This window comes from Henckelia pumila, chromosome 4 (assembly GCF_033568475.1).
Source record: "Henckelia pumila isolate YLH828 chromosome 4, ASM3356847v2, whole genome shotgun sequence".
Lineage (NCBI taxonomy): Eukaryota > Viridiplantae > Streptophyta > Magnoliopsida > Lamiales > Gesneriaceae > Henckelia > Henckelia pumila.
The window spans coordinates 19,326,601-19,343,606 of NC_133123.1; the positions used below are offsets into that span (position 1 = coordinate 19,326,601).

General features: G+C 36.7%; 1 protein-coding gene across 3 annotated transcripts; it reads right to left on the reverse strand.

The window, feature by feature from the left end:
* Nucleotides 1–7,533: 7,533 nt before the first annotated feature.
* LOC140863532 (uncharacterized) lies at nt 7,534–16,593 on the reverse strand. Of its 3 annotated transcripts, none has more exons than XM_073267019.1 (7): nt 16,188–16,592; nt 14,320–14,644; nt 12,210–12,272; nt 11,682–11,834; nt 9,650–9,987; nt 8,640–9,144; nt 7,534–8,295 (listed from the first exon to the last, which is right to left on the reverse strand). In XM_073267019.1, exons 2-7 carry the CDS (start codon nt 14,633–14,635, stop codon nt 7,790–7,792), a joined length of 1,881 nt encoding a protein of 626 aa, XP_073123120.1. In that variant the 5' UTR covers nt 14,636–14,644; nt 16,188–16,592; the 3' UTR covers nt 7,534–7,789. The 3 variants fall into 3 exon arrangements, with proteins under 3 accessions (XP_073123120.1, XP_073123118.1, XP_073123119.1); XM_073267017.1 differs by having other exon boundaries at nt 14,320–14,652; XM_073267018.1 differs by lacking the exon at nt 12,210–12,272 and having other exon boundaries at nt 14,320–14,652; nt 16,188–16,593.
* Nucleotides 16,594–17,006: the final 413 nt, after the last annotated feature.

Genomic DNA, 17,006 nt, shown 5'->3' on the forward strand with positions numbered 1-17,006 from the left:
TTTTAAAGTTTCTGTCAATTTTTTAGCTCGATCCTACGGCTCAAACTTGAGATATGAATTTTTCAAGAATGATGCACAAATAGTGAAATGGAAGCTTCATGCGCCTAGGTGCCATTCTGAAGCGCCTAGGCGCTTAACCTGTGTGAAAGGAAAAAAAAAAAAGACGAGTTGTTGCGCCTCTGCACTATGGACAGGCGCAGCACCCTGGAAGCACGAATGCACAACGCAGCAGCGCTTTCATGGAAGAGTAGAAGCGCTTGTGAGCGTAGAATCGCAAGGGAGTAAGAGCTTTAGCGCATGGGGGTTCGAACATGAAGTGCTTCTGAACTTAATGAGAGGCGCTTGATAAGTGCATTTTGTGTGCATTAGTTCGTTATATTTTTGTTTATTTTGTGTGCATTCATTTTATTTTATGTGTTTTTATGTGTTTTATTGCATTTGTGTATATTTCACTCCTCGGGTTCCTCGGGTTAATTTTGTAGGAAAATGGATTTTTTAAGAGTTAATTACGGAGCAGCTTTGGTCAAAAAAATCAAATTTAATTTTAGAGATATCCAAATCCGATCTCCACTGTTCAGAATGAATTTCAAGATGTTTTGAAGCTGCTGTCCAAATTTCAGGTCAATCCGATGGCTAGAACTCAAGTTATGAATTTTTGAAATTTGTCGCTCGGATCAGGTTGAATGTTGCGCTGTTGGTGAGTGTTGTAACGCGTTTGCCCTTGTGTTTGGCGCTAGGGAGAAGCGCTAATGCGCTTAGAAGAAGGAGTTTGGCGCAAGGAGTAGCGCTAATGCGCAAGGAATGAAGGGAACCGCGCATGATGTCTGTGTGTGTTATTTTTCGGGCAGAAACTTGCTTGCTCGAGCGAGAGCTTGTGCTCGCTCGAGCGAGCGATACGTGAATTTTATTCCTCCGAACAGAGAGTCTCTCGCTCGAGCGAGATGTCGGGAATCAGAAAGAATCAAAATTTTGAAAATTAAAAAGTCTTATTTTACGGGTTATTTTTCATGGGCTTTTTAAACTCATATTTAAGGGACTTATTCAGAGGTGAGAAGGGGGTTCCGACATCCATAACGCAGACGGCAAGGCGGCGGCTGGGAGCAGAGAAGATTTCTTCGCTTTTTCTTTCTTCTGTTCTTTCTTTTTATTTTAATTTTTGTTTAATTATTGTTTTCAATTATTGAGTAGTTTATTTTCAACCAAGACGGCGTGATTGGGCCGAACAAATTCATGTAGAAAACTTGGATGTTTGTTTGGGATTTTTCAGAGTTGATTTTATTTTATTGATTGTTAGATTTATATTTGTCTTGTGGATAGTCTGATCAACTGTTTGCTCGCATGTTAATCGATTCCAAGTCGACAGAGGAGGAATTGATTTCGATCACTTTGATAATCAACACATGGTAAAACCGACTAGAAATAGAATTCGGTTTCAGTGTGCGGTTTGGGTGCAAACTGAATTTTCATAAATATTTAATGCATTCAAATTTGATTAGAATTACGAAAGATTAGTTCATCAATATTTGAATAGGTTTGATTGTTCTAGAAATAGTCATTTGAACAAATTAAGAGAATTTCCGTGAATTAAGATTAAATCTGAGTCCTGAATCGACTACATGTTACATGATTTGTTCGGTACCTACGTGTGTCTTGGTTGTCTTTGCTTTAATTATTTTTATCTTCAGCTATTTTAATTATTATTTTTTGAGCAGTTTTTTTATTTTATATTCTTATTTTATTTAAATCAATTTGCTCTTTATGATTTTGGTCTAGATTAAGTAAAATAATCGAATCTTGAGAATTGACACAGTCTCTGTGGGATCGATACTTGGAATTTTTGTCCACTTTACTATTACTTGACCTGGTACGCTTGCCAATAAATTTATATCACACCGATTTAGCCGGTCAAGTTTTTGGCGCCGTTGCCGGGGACTGTTTAGTTAATATTAGGATAGATTATTTGCTTGAGGCTAGACATTTTTTTTCTTGCATTTTTTTTATTTTTATTTATTAATTATATATTTTTTCTTACTTGTGAGGTACTTGAAGATGGATCGTCGACAGATGTTCACAAAGTTTGGCCAACAATACTCAGAGCCATTCTTTGCTGCTTGAGGGAGATTCAATGATTTGGAAAAAAAAATTCGATGCCATGAATTTTCAAATTACACACTAGTGCAGATTTTTTATGGTGGTTTGGATGCGCCAACAAGAACTTGGGTGGATTATGGAGCTTTGGCCACTGGAAGTCACCTGTTCAGAAGAGATGAAGACAGTGCTATGCACTTGTTAAATGATATGGCGGATTTCGACTATCATTGGTATTGTGATCCTTCATTGCAAGGTTGAAGTCACAAATATCCTCCAGAATTCAACTCCACAAATTTTGCGAACCAACCACCGGAGTATCAAGAAGAGTGTGTAGGGTATTTTGAGGATCATGTGGCTCAATTGGAGAATTTTGTGAAAAGGCAGGAAGAGACAAACCAGTTCTTCGAAAGCCGCATCAAGTCTTTGAGTCTTTTGGATGAACAGATTGCGCTTCTTAGAGAACCAATTTTTGAGATCTGCCAAGAGAATGAAGTAATTGAGCCAAAGCAAGAAGAACTATTTCTTGAAGAATCGTCATGTGACGAGGATCCAAAAGTGATAGTGGAGGAGGAAGAAACATACAAGGCTACAGATTTTACCTTGTCAATGGTCGTTCCATGTACACCGTTAGAAGATTCTTTCTTGCCATTGACGCCACCTCCAGCATATTCTATCCTCTATGAGCTTCAGCCTAGAATCGAAGTCTCCTTCCGAAAGAAAAAATTCATGTCGAATGTTGTTGGACCGACGAGCTTCCCATGCATATATCACGCCAAGCTTGAGGGCGATGGAAATCAAAACTCATACGTAGAGTCTTATGATTCTTACTATGTGCGGTAACCACTCTTTGATGGTTGCTTCTGCATAGTCGGGCTGTAGACTATAAATTTAGCGCTGACTGGGAGGCAACCCAGAGTTCTTTCCCTTGTTTTTTTATTTAATTTTTTTGTTTTTGTTTTTTTATTTAATTTTTACTTGTTTCCCATTCCAGTTTGCCGAGCCGCCGATAAATCTAGACTGCTGATACCGTCCCAGCGGATATTGTCAAGAAGGAAGAGGATGAATCAAAAACCAGGGGAGTGTTATTTTTGTTTTCATTGTGTTTTTGTTTGTCTTGCATTCTGTTTATTGTTCTGGAGCATTGAGGGCAATGCTTTGGATATCTATGTTTTTGTGTTGCATCTGTCATGTTTCATGTTTGTTTTCATATTGTTTGTTTTTGTTCGTTTGTGTTTTCTTGCATGAGTTGGATGAGTCATAGTAGCCAATGATGATGAAGTTTATTTGAAAAAAAAATGGTTTTTTAAAAAAATTTGCTCTTGACTGGACATGAGAAACTGTAGGTTGAACCGTGAATATTTTTAAGCACTAATATTAGACCAGTGAATTGTAGCGAAAGATTTGATGAAGTTTCTGTCTGTTTGACCATTGCACGACAATAGGTGGTTTGTGGATCTTGATTGTGTTCTATTAATTTTGATGAGGCTCTAGTTTACACTTATGATCTTGGGCGCACCTAGAAAAAAAAAATTTATTGAATTCCATCTGGGCCTTGAAAGGATTAAAATCCTATAAAAGATTAAATTTAAGGCTAAGTATGCGGGTTAAATGGGATTGATGCTCCATCCGGGCTATATACGAGGGGATTAGAAAGAAAAAATAGAATGATTTTTCTTATCCTAGCCAGTTATAGCTAAGTTTGCGGGTAATTATTGGGGCTAAAGCAATATCGGGTGCAAAATCCGGAGGTGTGTAATTCATTATCTCAAGGGAGGTGGGTTTAGTCTAGAGGTCGTTGGAAGGAATGGGCACTTGAAGAGTGAAACTTGCACTAATTTGTCATAGGTTGCTAAGCAGTTTTGAGACGAATTCGGTCTAAGTTGCATGAAACTGGAATGACATTTCACACACACACGTTCACGTTAAATCGAAGGTGTATTATGAAAAGTTGAGAGCATGTCTATGATTTTTTTTGTTGGTGATTGAACTTCTCAGAGGCTGTGCACATTCATGACTTGTCCTTACTTATTTTTTGTTTGCATGTTGTTTTTGCATGTCTTGCTCGAGGGCGAGCAAGGTTTAAATATGGGGTGTTGATAAGTGCATTTTGTGTGCATTAGTTCATTATATTTTTATGTTTATTTTGTGTGCATTCATTTTATTTTGTGTTTTTATGTATTTTATTGCATTTGTGTATATTTCACTCCTCGAGTTAATTTTGTAGGAAAATGGATTTTTGAAGAGTTAATTACGGAGCAGCTTTGGTCAAAAAAATCAAATTTAATTTTAGAGAGATCCAAATCCGATCTCCACCATTCAGAATAAAGTTCAAGATGTTTTGAAGCTTCTGTCCAAATTTCAAGTCAATCCGACGGCTATAACTCAAGTTATGAATTTTTGAAATTTGTCGCTCGGAGCAGGTTGAATGTTGCGCTGTTGGTGAGTGTTGTAGCGCGTTTTCCCTTGTGTTTGGCGCTAGGGAGAAGCACTAATGCGCTTAGAAGAAGGAGTTTGGCGCAAAGAGTAGCGCTAACGCGCAAGGAATGAAGGGAACCGCGCATGATGTCTGTGTGTGTTATTTTTCGGGCAGAAACTTGCTCGCTCGAGCGAGAGCTTGTGCTGGATCGAGCGAGTGATACGTGAATTTTATTCCTCCGAACAGAGAGTCTCTCGCTCGAGCGAGAGGTTGTTCTCGCTCGAGCGAGATGTCGGGAATTAGATAGAATCAGAATTTCGGAAATTAAAAAGTCTTATTTTACGGGTTATTTTTCATGGGCTTTTTAAACTCATATTTAAGGGACTTATTCAGAGGTGAGAAGGGGGTTCCGACACGCATAACGCAGACGGCAAGGCGGCGGCTGGGAGCAGAGAAGATTTCTTCGCTTTTTCTTTCTTCTGTTCTTTCTTTTTATTTTAATTTTTGTTTAATTATTATTTTCAATTATTGAGTAGTTTATTTTCAACCAAGACAGCGTGATTGGGCCGAACAAATTCATGTAAAAAACTTGGATGTTTTTTTGGAATTTTTCAGAGTTGATTTTATTTTATTGATTGTTAGATTTATATTTATCTTGTGGATAGTCTGATCAACTGTTTGCTCGCATGTTAATCGATTCCAAGTCGACAGAGGAAGTATTGATTTCGATCACTTTGATAATCAACACATGGTAAAACCGACTAGAAATAGAATTCGGTTTCAGTGTGCGGTTTGGGTGCAAACTGAATTTTCATAAATATTTAATGCATTCAAATTTGATTAGAATTACGAAAGATTAATTCATCAATATTTGAATAGGTTTGATTGTTCTAGAAATAGTCCTTTGAACAAATTAGGAGAATCCCCGTGAATTAAGATTAAATCTGAGTCCTGAATCGACTACATGTTACATGATTTGTTCGGTACCTACGTGTGTCTTGGTTGTCTTTGCTTTAATTATTTTTATCTTCAGCTATTTTAATTATTATTTTTTGAGCATTTTTTTTATTTTATATTCTTATTTTATTTAAATCAATTTGCTCTTTATGATTTTGGTCTAGATTAAGTAAAATAATCGAATCTTGAGAATTGACACAATCCCTGTGGGATCGATACTTGGAATTTTTGTCCACTTTACTATTACTTGACCTGGTACGCTTGCCACTAGATTTATATCACACCGATTTAGCCGGTCAGCGCTATAGCGCTGCTGTGCGAATATGGAAAAATTTGAGATTTAGGAAATTAAAAGATGGGGATCTTTGGGCTTTGATTGATGGGCTTTGAGCACGCATAAAAGGAGAGGAACGAGACGCATAAGAGAGGGTCAGTTGCACAAAACCGAGAAGACAACTCACGCACGAGAAGAACATAGAACACAGCACGCACAAGAGAGATTGAGAGGGAAGAAGAAGGCTGCACGTGAGGAAGAAGAAAGCTGGAACAAGGAAAAAAGATCAAAGACGAAGGACGCAGACACTATTTTGGCTTTGTTTCTCTTTATCTTTTCTTCTTAAATTCTGAATTGATGTTTAGTTTGAAGAATATGATTTTTTTTTTGCTTATTTTTTATTATGAACTAAACTTTCAAGCCTAGAGGATGATATAGCTTAGTGGAGATGACTTCTACAACTCTTTAATTTATTTTATTGAATTTTCTTAATTTAATTGTGTTTTTTAGAATTGATTGTCTTTTAATTACTTGATCACTAATTGAATTGTCATATTTATTTGAAATTGGTGCTCGGAAGAGGAAATTTTGAATAGGACCAATAGAAAATACACTGTTAATGTTTATATAGCTCGAGAGGGTGTATAACTTTGACAGAGCTTGTGTAAGAACATCGTTTATCATATATCATTAAGCTTAGATTTTTAATAGGGATATTGGAATCAAAGTTTATTTGATACAATCTATTTGTTGCTCGAGGGAGGAAAATAGAATTGCTCGAGGGAGGGAAATAAAAATACTTAAGTGATCTTGGTTATTAGATGAAAGGAATTTATGAGCATAAATTAATTAGAAGTTGTTGTCGAAACTAAGTGAAATCAAATTCTCTAGATATTTTCTCTCATTGATTTTCTCGCAAGTGTGTTATTTGCTCATTAGTTTTCTTATTTAATTTATTTGAATTTGAAAAAAATTCTCTATTTAATTTTCTAAATAAAATTTAGCTTATTTTAATTACAAGCACTATATAATTTTCAATACATACTCCACACGAGAACTATACTTTATTCACTCTATATTAAAACTTGACAATCGTGCGCTTGCAAGCAAAAAATTACGCAACAAAGCTCCGATCTCCATGAAATCCCGCGTGTCCGTACACGCTTGACATGTCAATGGTGCGCATGGCCTAACTCAGTTCGGACGTTCCGATCTTGAGTTCGGACCTTCCGAACTCTCCCATTGCATCCAAACTCAACCCTTACCATCCGAACTGGTTCGGACCATCTGAACTTCCTTGGCCCAAGTTCGGTGCTTCCGAACTGCTCGAGCCACTTTTGTCCTACGAATATTTTCGGACATCCTAGAGTCGATTTTTCACTTGATTTTATCATAATAAAATCCCTTAATCCATAATAAGTCATTTAAAAACATGCTTAACTATTTAAATCACAAGTGGATTTCGAGTTCAAAATTCAAATTATACATTTACCTATACTTGCTAGTTTCGCTTTGGCGGTACTTGGGATGCTAGCCGATCATATTTGCTACATTTATTTTTTTACTCACGTATACATAAATCATATGGTTGAGAAGCTTAAATAAAATGGAATTTAAATTTAAATATAAAAAGTTGCGTAGGAGCGCATGAACCTAAATTTACAAGTTCTGTGTACAAAAATAAATATCTTATGGCTGTTCGAGAACGCTTGTTGGCTGGTTCAACTCATGTTTAATTTGTGTATGAAACATTGAAACTTAGCAAACCATGAGGATGAACAAAAGAACACATCTGGAAAGAAAAATGGCATATTCAATCGCCCAAACAATTATCTACACAAGGCCAGGCAGAAAACAGAAAAAGAAGAAGAAAAAAAATCCTCTTTCTGTCTGTTTCATGTCTAACATTCGACTTCCCTAATTCGAATAATGGTACACAACATTGAATGACATTACGACGTTCTACCTAAATTTGACACTATATACAACGAATTGATTGGGAGCAAATGACCGATAAAACAAGATATAACTGAATTTATACAGAAATTTAGCTAACCTTCGGGTCGACTCCACTTCATTGGGACGACTTTCCTGAGCTTCTGTTGACCAATACCAGGCCTCTCAGCAGCACGTGGCGGTTTCATCATGTATGGTTTCTTTACAAGGTTGATGTTGTAACGATCTATTTCTGGTTTAGACTCCCTGAATAGTTTCATGGGAGGCGATCTAACAGGTTCTGGAGTAGACCAGTTTAATGCATGTTTTTTTAGGGAATCAGTACGACTGTTGTAGGTGTTTCTTACATCTGTTGTGAGCTTGAGCTTCTTTGAAGGAAACCCTTCATCACCAAGGTTTATCAGATTCGTGGTTCCGCTTTTTGATTTTGGTGGATCGGAAAATTTATCAGATCTCTCCATGGCTTTAGATTTGCATGCTTTCATGGCGATCTGGGAAGGTTTTCCAAGCAACTTAACGGTTGAATGGGGATTCTTCTTCGAGGAATGAGCAGCCAATTCACAAAGAGCTTGAGCGGCAGCATACATGGGGGAGTGCTCATCTGGCATCACCAACCAGACAACATAAGACAACAAACAAACTATGTTCACGTCCGATATTCACTGAAAATTAATTCATGCCCAGGATCTAGCAGTTCAGTCTAGATACTGTAATTATTCCAATCTCATGCTTGTTTAAACAGGCGTGCCACAAAAAACTTTCATGACCATAGCATAATAAATGACTCGTTCTCCTTAATGTATATTTCATCTGACTAGTCTTTGTGTTGTGGGCTAAATTAATCCAAAACAGTATTTTCATGATGAAATAATTAGAGCATAGGGATGAAAGAGGTAAGGCAAAACAATAATTACCAAATGAAACTAGGTCTTAGATGAGATTTACCTGCTGCAGGTAGCTTAGAAGTTGAGCATGCTTCCGAGGACGGAAGAAGCTTTTCAGTTGGAGCAATTTGATGTTCTGGACGCTCAGATTTAAGGTTAAATGAAGGCACTAAACTGTGATCAAATGTTAGTAATCCTAGGTCCATCTGTAAATCAGTAGAACCCCTCTGAAGGGCAGTAGAATTTCTAACTTTTACCCATCTACCTGGACATATAATCCGACCCACAGATAACTTGCTGGCATCAGCACCTGACTTATTATGTCCAGAAAATGAATTGGACCAGGGAAAAGGTGGTAAGCCAGATCGGTGAGACACTGATTTTCCCAAACGAGGATCATTGCCTTGCTTCAGAAAAGATGATGCAGGCTTGGCCACATCAAATAGGAATGACTCCAAATCCTTTGGTGGAGAAAGAGCAAGACGCTCCAAGATTTCTTTTGGCCGATATAGAGGCGAATCAGAAATCAAGGTAGATAAATTCATCTTGCCAACAGATTCTTGAACCTTCAAACACGAGCTTCAGTCAACTCACTATATCAAACTTCGCAACCATTCAGATGAACTTCAAAAGTATGATATAATTCTTAAGCATGATGAGTTATGCCCACAATAGAATCACATATATAGGTAGGGTTTTGGTCCATATATCTAATATTTGTAGTCAACAAGGGAAGAATATTATAATGAGGAATTGACAAATGGAATTACATGCTTTAAACCTAAAGTGCATACATTAATATTTTCCTACTCAATAGCTAAGAACAAAGTTAATAGCCATAAATACACCAGCTCCATTAGTTTACCATGTCCACTCCATGTGAGTGAGCATATGGAGCAAATAAAAATCATGGAGATTCATTATGACACCCTTAACAAGGAGTTTCTGGAACTCCTGGGCCACATCAAGTACATGATTTCAACTATACAGAAAATATTAATAAATTTATCACCACACATCCCTACCCGATAGAGTTCAGTCAAAACTCCATAGTTCAGTATCCAAACATACCTTGTCAAAGGATGGCGGATCTGGATCACAACTCTCTCCTTTGTCACTGTCACTTTGGCTTGTCGAGGAACTAGCAGTGACCAAGCTAGTTGAAACCTTTTGGTTGCAACTGTGATCAATTTCAGCACATTTTTCAGCCTGCAAAACCTTCCTAGCTTGAAGAACAGAGTAGGCCTTTCTTACCGACTGCAAAAGACTGCTGTTTGAATTCACTGCTTTCTTTCCCTTGTCATTCGCAATACTAGGACAGTGATACTTTCCATGCAGAATCTCATCAAGAGGAATCTCATTGAAATACTTTGTGATGTCAACAACATCAGCTTTCAAACCATAGATTCCTGAAACTTGTTCATAATTAGTTCATTGATCTAAGAAAATAAAAAACAAATATAAATGCTTGAAAATTAATTAAGGAACTTTATCGTTTGTCATACCCTAAATTTATTCATAATGTTATGTTATCATTGTGCCAGAAAAGTTGAAACAACTCATATTATGCAATAAATAATTAATAACTAAGAAAGAAATAGAGTCATCAAGAGATCCGTCCCATCTTCCATAGACTTGATGCTATCAATCTAACGATATTAGAACTTAAAACTGCCACATAATGCTTAGATGATCTCGCAGTAATACTTCAGAAACGTATCGGTCGCAAGAAAATACCGAACCTCTAAACCATTCCTTCCGACGATAGATATATTATAGAATGGAAGACACTGAAATTCCCATTTACGAAAGGTAGAATAACAGAAAAAGAAAAAAGGGTATTAAAAACAGCTACGCCGGTGAACTACTAAGGCAGAAAAACAGCAACAGATCCCTATAAAAACGGCAACAAACACACAGTCGATAAACAAACAGAACTAAGAAAGTGATGCTTAAAATTCTACCATCCATCTCCAGTTATACAAAAGATGACAGTCATTGGAATACAACTTCATAAGCATCGATTTTCTTGGACTCCCCCAAAACTAAGAAATGTGAATAATAAAACTGTTATGAAGATCTATCAGTTAGTCCAACAAATATCCAAAACATGTGCAACTAATTATCAACACATCTCCTCCAACATATTATAGATTTTTGTAAACATCAGTGCCCAAATTTCCAACACTAAAGTTCTAAGTAGACATTCCCGCAAACAAGGGTTATCTGCACATTTTTCCCACCAAATATTAATTATCTATGCCACATGACTACACAAGAGGAATCTAGAGTAGCCGCCTGTGGTTTCTTTATGTGTGTCTTATACTTCCTCAAAAAGCCCTTCTTATATTTAGCATATATTCTCTTGATCCGTTTAACTTCTGATATATATTTTTATTGTTTTTATTTTTTAAATTACTGTAACCGATATTACTATGAAACTTTTAATTTATATGTGTTAGTATATATCTTGAAGTATCTTTTACTTTCTAAAATACCTCATATATTTTAATACTGATGATGATATGATACATTAAATTAAATTTAAGTAAAAACATTAAAGGTTCTAACATAATTAATGGGCACACAGTGCTTGCACTATTGCTAGTAATGATTAAAAACGCGACAGTCACCGGAATTGTTTTGTAAATCCATTTTTAATCTCTTAAATACTCACTCACATATTTATAGGTAAATCTTTAATACTCTTATTTTTAACCACTGGAAACATTGTTCTTAATTACAAATAAGAGTTTCTACCTTGCCACCACGCCAACATTTGTAACTCCATTAAATCACGATGGCACCACCACATAGCCCACATAAACAGTATGAGGAATCAAACCAATAACCACAAAAAAATTAGAGCACGACTCTACCATCATTTTTCAAGTGGAATAACTAGATAGTCATATGCGATGGTAGACCAAATTGTCCCAGCAAAACATTATTTTCAACGCAATCATCACAAGGTTTCAACTGATCAACTCATGTTTGAAATAATAAAGTATCTAATCCTCAAGCTAAAAGTCCTTCGAACTCATAACATGAAAAGAAATTCGGCCCATCAACAAGAAAAGGTTGGGAATAACCCAATTCATACCGAAAATGTTATTCCCTCCTGAAGCTGAATTGAAGCTAACCAAGCCATTCTTCAAGGAGATTGAATCACATCTATTCTTGTGCATTTTACCATTTCTTTTATCCCCACGTTTGATAACTGAACTTTTCCTTTGCTTAGCCACTTGGGTTTTCTCTGTATAAAGAAAAATGGAGTACTATAAGTGAATGGTTTGAGAAAGTTGCGGACTTCCCAAACACAGAAATGCTCCAGCAGGTCATATGGAAAAAACTTTATCTCATGGGCACTCAAGAATAGGTATTATAAATACTATTGTTAATGCTATTTCAAACCAGAATAGGTGTAATTACTAATTACATAGTATTTAATGATTCGATTAGTTCATCCACCCAGGTTTGCCAGTAATGATTGGTTAAGAGATAATTGATTCAAATCAAAACAAGTTGGACGACAAAATCCAAAACTCAAAGGATAAGACTCTAGAAATAAAACACCAAGATATACATAACTAGGCTACATAAATGACACTTTATGATAAAAAAAATTTACCATTTCTTTCATCCCCTGGTTTGATAAGTGAACTTTTCCTTTGCTTAACCATTTGGGTTTTCTCTGTATAAAGAGTAAAATGGAATACCATAAGTGAATGTCTTGAGAAAGTTCTGATAACACAGATATGCTCCAGCAGGTCACAAGGAACAGAGTTTATTTCAATGCCACTCAAGACTAGGAATTATAGATACTCTGTTAACTCTACTTCAAGCCAGAACAGGTGTGATTACATATTCTATTTGATGGTTCGATTAGTTCATCCGCCCAGGCTCAGCAGTGATGATTGGTGGGAGATAATTGATTCAAATAGAAACAAGTCGGAGGAAAAAACTCAAATCCTTAAAGGACAGGGTAGAACACCATAATGTTGCATAACTAGGCTACAGACATGACATTAAATTAGAAAAAAATTTGCAACAAAAGCTAAAAATGTAAGTTTTCTTACATATAGTCCCAGCTTTTGACATGGAAAATAAAATGCACACGAGGGAAAAAAATTTACAGAGTCATTGACTGGAACAACTAGGCATAAGTTTATGATGGTGACCACCTAAGGATATTCACAAACACAATCCGATGGAACCGCGATACAAATCTGAATTCTGAACTAAATTTTCCACAGAGTTGTAACTATCCTTTAGGTACAATAACATTCAGAAAATATCTAGGAACAAATCTGGGAGACGGTTTTTGTCTTATGAGTCGGAAATTTTTTTCCTGTTGATAGGAGAGAGGAAATAAGTAATCTGGCATCAATTGCTGATTGTACAAGTAACAGAAGCTTAAATGCATACAAGTTCTTAGAAATAGAGAAACAGCATTTAAAAAGGTGATCTCATGCAGCTGGCTCTCAAGAAAATGGGACAAAGGACTGAGTTCAAAACTTTCAGGAAAACGGATACTAGATAGGTGAATGTTTGTCATCCATATTTTGTTTTCAAGAGAAAAATTGGCAATTGAAAAAAAAATAGCCGTGCAGAATCACTCATCTAAACTCAATTTTTTGTAGCTTCATCCGAAACAAAAAGAACATATCGACACCATCAAGCAAGCCAACTGGACTCTTGGATGGTACTGTGTGCTCAGAGAAAGAGAACTAAATTATGGAGTAAATCCCTCAAAGGAAAAATAACGAGTAAAAGATATATATTCAAGAAAGAGAATCAATTGTCATGGGCACTCTGCACTCATTTTGTAAGCCACCTCTCTATAAATGGAATGGTGGTCCACAATTTTTCACCCCAAAAAAAAAATCAGAGAATAACAGTCACAGCCTTAGTAAATTTTGATGATATGCTTAGACCACCAACAGATTTGAGAGAGATGGTGCCAATAGGCCAAGTCACCAAGCGGCACGCACACTTAAGCATGTACTACAAATAACTATATTACATTTTTTCATATAACATTGTGTATATTAATTTGGTGGTGATCGGTGGCTAAAATGACACCATATAAAATGAAGTGCACATCTTTGCATCTAGATAAATCTGGAACCTTATTAAAGCTCATTGGCATCAATCAAATGGTACTCATTTCATCCAAAACCAGACATCGATCGGTACAAACATTGTTAATAGGATGGACATCTGATTCTATTCAACCTCCTTGCTTAAATTCTGGCTTAGAAATCCTTTTCAGTAGCTTCGTGTTCTTGTACTATAATATATTCAAAAAGTGTATACAAACTTCAACACATAACCATTATTCCCAAAGACCCCAAAAGGAAAATAGGAGATTGAGTATACAGGTATATTAAACATTAAATTTCCGTTTTTCAAACAATACAACGACCACAATAACATTGTGATGAATAACATGCAGTATCGTAAAAAGGTACAAATTCAAGAGACATGGATATATTCTCAAGAATTTAACATGATGGAACTTGGGTGTCTGCTGTCTATGCTGGCTAGGGGTAGACCATAATTAAGGAGCAAATTGAAGGCTTTTCTGCTCAGATAGGGACAAACAAAAGGGGATGCACTATAATTCTCAACAAAACATGTATTTAGGGACAAGTAAAAAAATTAAATACAAAGGTTCTTTCATGTCAGAGATTGAGTTCCAAATAGTACTCTGTCAACAAAAATTATCAGCCTGGTACCTGAAGTATTACTGCTTGCAGGATACGACGCAAGCCCAAAAGGCATTCCTTCTGCATCGAATAATTCAGATTTCGTATCAGAAACTTCCATTGGTAACATCCCAGATCTTTTAGAGCACACACTATTACTTCTTGGTATTTCACCAGTTCTCCCAATTAAAAGCTTATCCCCTACATCCAGTGCCAAGGAAGGCGAATTCCTGTTCTCCAAGCCAGAATTCTTCACAACATCCTTGTTGGGCAAACTAGGGAGTTGGGAAGCCTGCCTACAAAGTTCGGAAACAGGTATCTTGCCCCATGAACCTGGCACTGACATGTCATCAACCTGAACATCTTCCAAGACAATCATATTTCGAAACAGGGTCAGTTCTAGATGAATTGAAGGAACAGCAACATCAGATGCCATGCAGCGCAACGTATCAAAGTGAAACTAGATAATACGTTTTTCCGGTCGAATCATCCATAAACCGAATAAAGCATTCAATAAAATAAGCATGGAATACCATTTTTACACGATATCTCACCTGGCATTCAATAAAACAAAGCATTTAACAGAGAAACGAGGTACTCCGAGGTGAGTATAAAACACTTTAAATCCATAATGGCAGCAAGGTTACAAAATACTTCAACCTTACAGCAGTGCCTTCACAAAGGAGTAAGCCGCATATCATAGTCGTAAAAGGTGCGACTATGTGAGGCACCACCAGGCAAGCGTGCTGCGCCTGGGTGCGGTATACCAGGCGAGCCTGCTGTGCCTGGGTGCAGTATCCTCATGCAAGCGCAGGTGAGCGGCTTGGGCTCACCTGGGAAGGATTTTCTTTATAAAAAAATTTTCAGAGAAGTTGCGTTTGACTTCTCTGTTTTTTTTTTTTAATAATAATCGGCTGGCTTTGCTAGGAAGGATTTTCTTTTCAAAATTTTTTTCAGAGAAGTCGCGTTTGACTTCTCTGGTTTTTCTTATAATGATCAGCTGCCTCAAAGCCCAAAGCCCACACCGTAAGAAAGAATAAGCAGCACAGCAACGATCAAACCCCCAAACCCTAATAAATAAGTAGATAAATGTGTTATTAATGTTTCTGCTTTGCACAACCTAAATATTCAATGTTATATTTTTTCTATATAATAATACAGATATACTTTTTTAAAAAAAATTGATAGTGTGTGTTGCTTCGTTAAGGCGCGTGCCCAGGACTCCTTTGCGCCTAGTGCGCCTTTTACAACTACGCCCCAAATGGTATAAAAGCATTGTCATTACTCAGGAATGCTCTCAATGAAAAAAAACATGCGGAAAAAGTGGAGCAACACACCGTACATCATAAAGCACATTTAATGCTAAACTCCTTTTTAGGTAACAAGCATCACAAATGGTGAATAAAAACGAAAGAAACACTGCTCATAATATCAATTGTCACCAACACAAATCCATGTAACAATTGTTGAGGTAAAGAATTGGGAATCAAGCACCATCAGTTCATAACTATTTCGTGATGCGAAGTAGCAGTAAAAGTTCCACCATTTAGATTCGTTGTACATGAATAAGTAATGCTGAATTTAAGACAAGCAAACAAACTGAAAAGAGAAGCAACACTCCATTGCAGTCGTAATCGATCTAACTGATTTTCTTCAGTGACCTAAATACATCAGACTAAATTAGCTGAGATATCGTCAATCTTATTATATTTAAACAATATTGGCTTTGTAATCAGACCATCGAGACTTGTGCGTTGCAGCTCTTGAACTAACTCCACCAATAGTGCCAAAATATCAAAAGTCTTAAAAATGGAAACACATAAAAGTCATTACTATCTCAAAACAAACACGACCAAAACCAAATCCAAGAACTCCAATACCGCTTCGAGAAAGCTCACCTTTTTGAACCCCAGAGCTGCATGCACCCCCAGACAGCCGCCCAACTTCGGTCACCAACACGCCTCCTCCAAAACCCTCGGCCGATCCCATGATTCTACCCACTTAACCGCCACCGTAGCTTCAATTCAACCCCAGGAACACCATGGAACCACAACTCCAGACAAATTCAAACATATTTCCATTCGAATAAAGTATACTCACCCCACAAATCCGAAAATAATTTGAACTAATCTATCAAATCTGAGCTGAATTGAAGACGTTGACCGCAGTGCAAGGACTTGTGATGCGGATTATCGATGGAAAATCTGAGGAAAGACGGAGACTTGAACAGTTAAAAGGTAAATTCAGGCGAAGGATCATGTTGCGGCCGAGGGGGGAGAGAGAAATTAGGGCACGAAATGATGATTGGAAGGTGAGGGTATTTATACTTTTCGGGAAAAGCATAAAATTGAGGGATATATTCTACGGCGCGTGGCGTCACCCGTTATCCTCTCGACCTCACCTGAATATATTGCTGCACGTGCTTTGCGATTTTAAATTCTTTCCTAAGAAGCACGATTTATATAGTGAACAAATTATTCAAATCTCTAGTAATGTTCATCACGCTTAATAATATATTAGTCATCGAACCACACGTGTTACGTGTATAATATAATCGTAAATCCGAAGTGACAGTATAGATTGCGAGAAATATATTCACAAACTTAATTGTTCAATATCTAGAATTTTGGGAAGAGAAACCATGAGTTGAGTAGAAAGAGAGAAAACGTAGAGTAGAAGAGATGGATAAAATATTAAAGAAAATAAAAAATTAATTA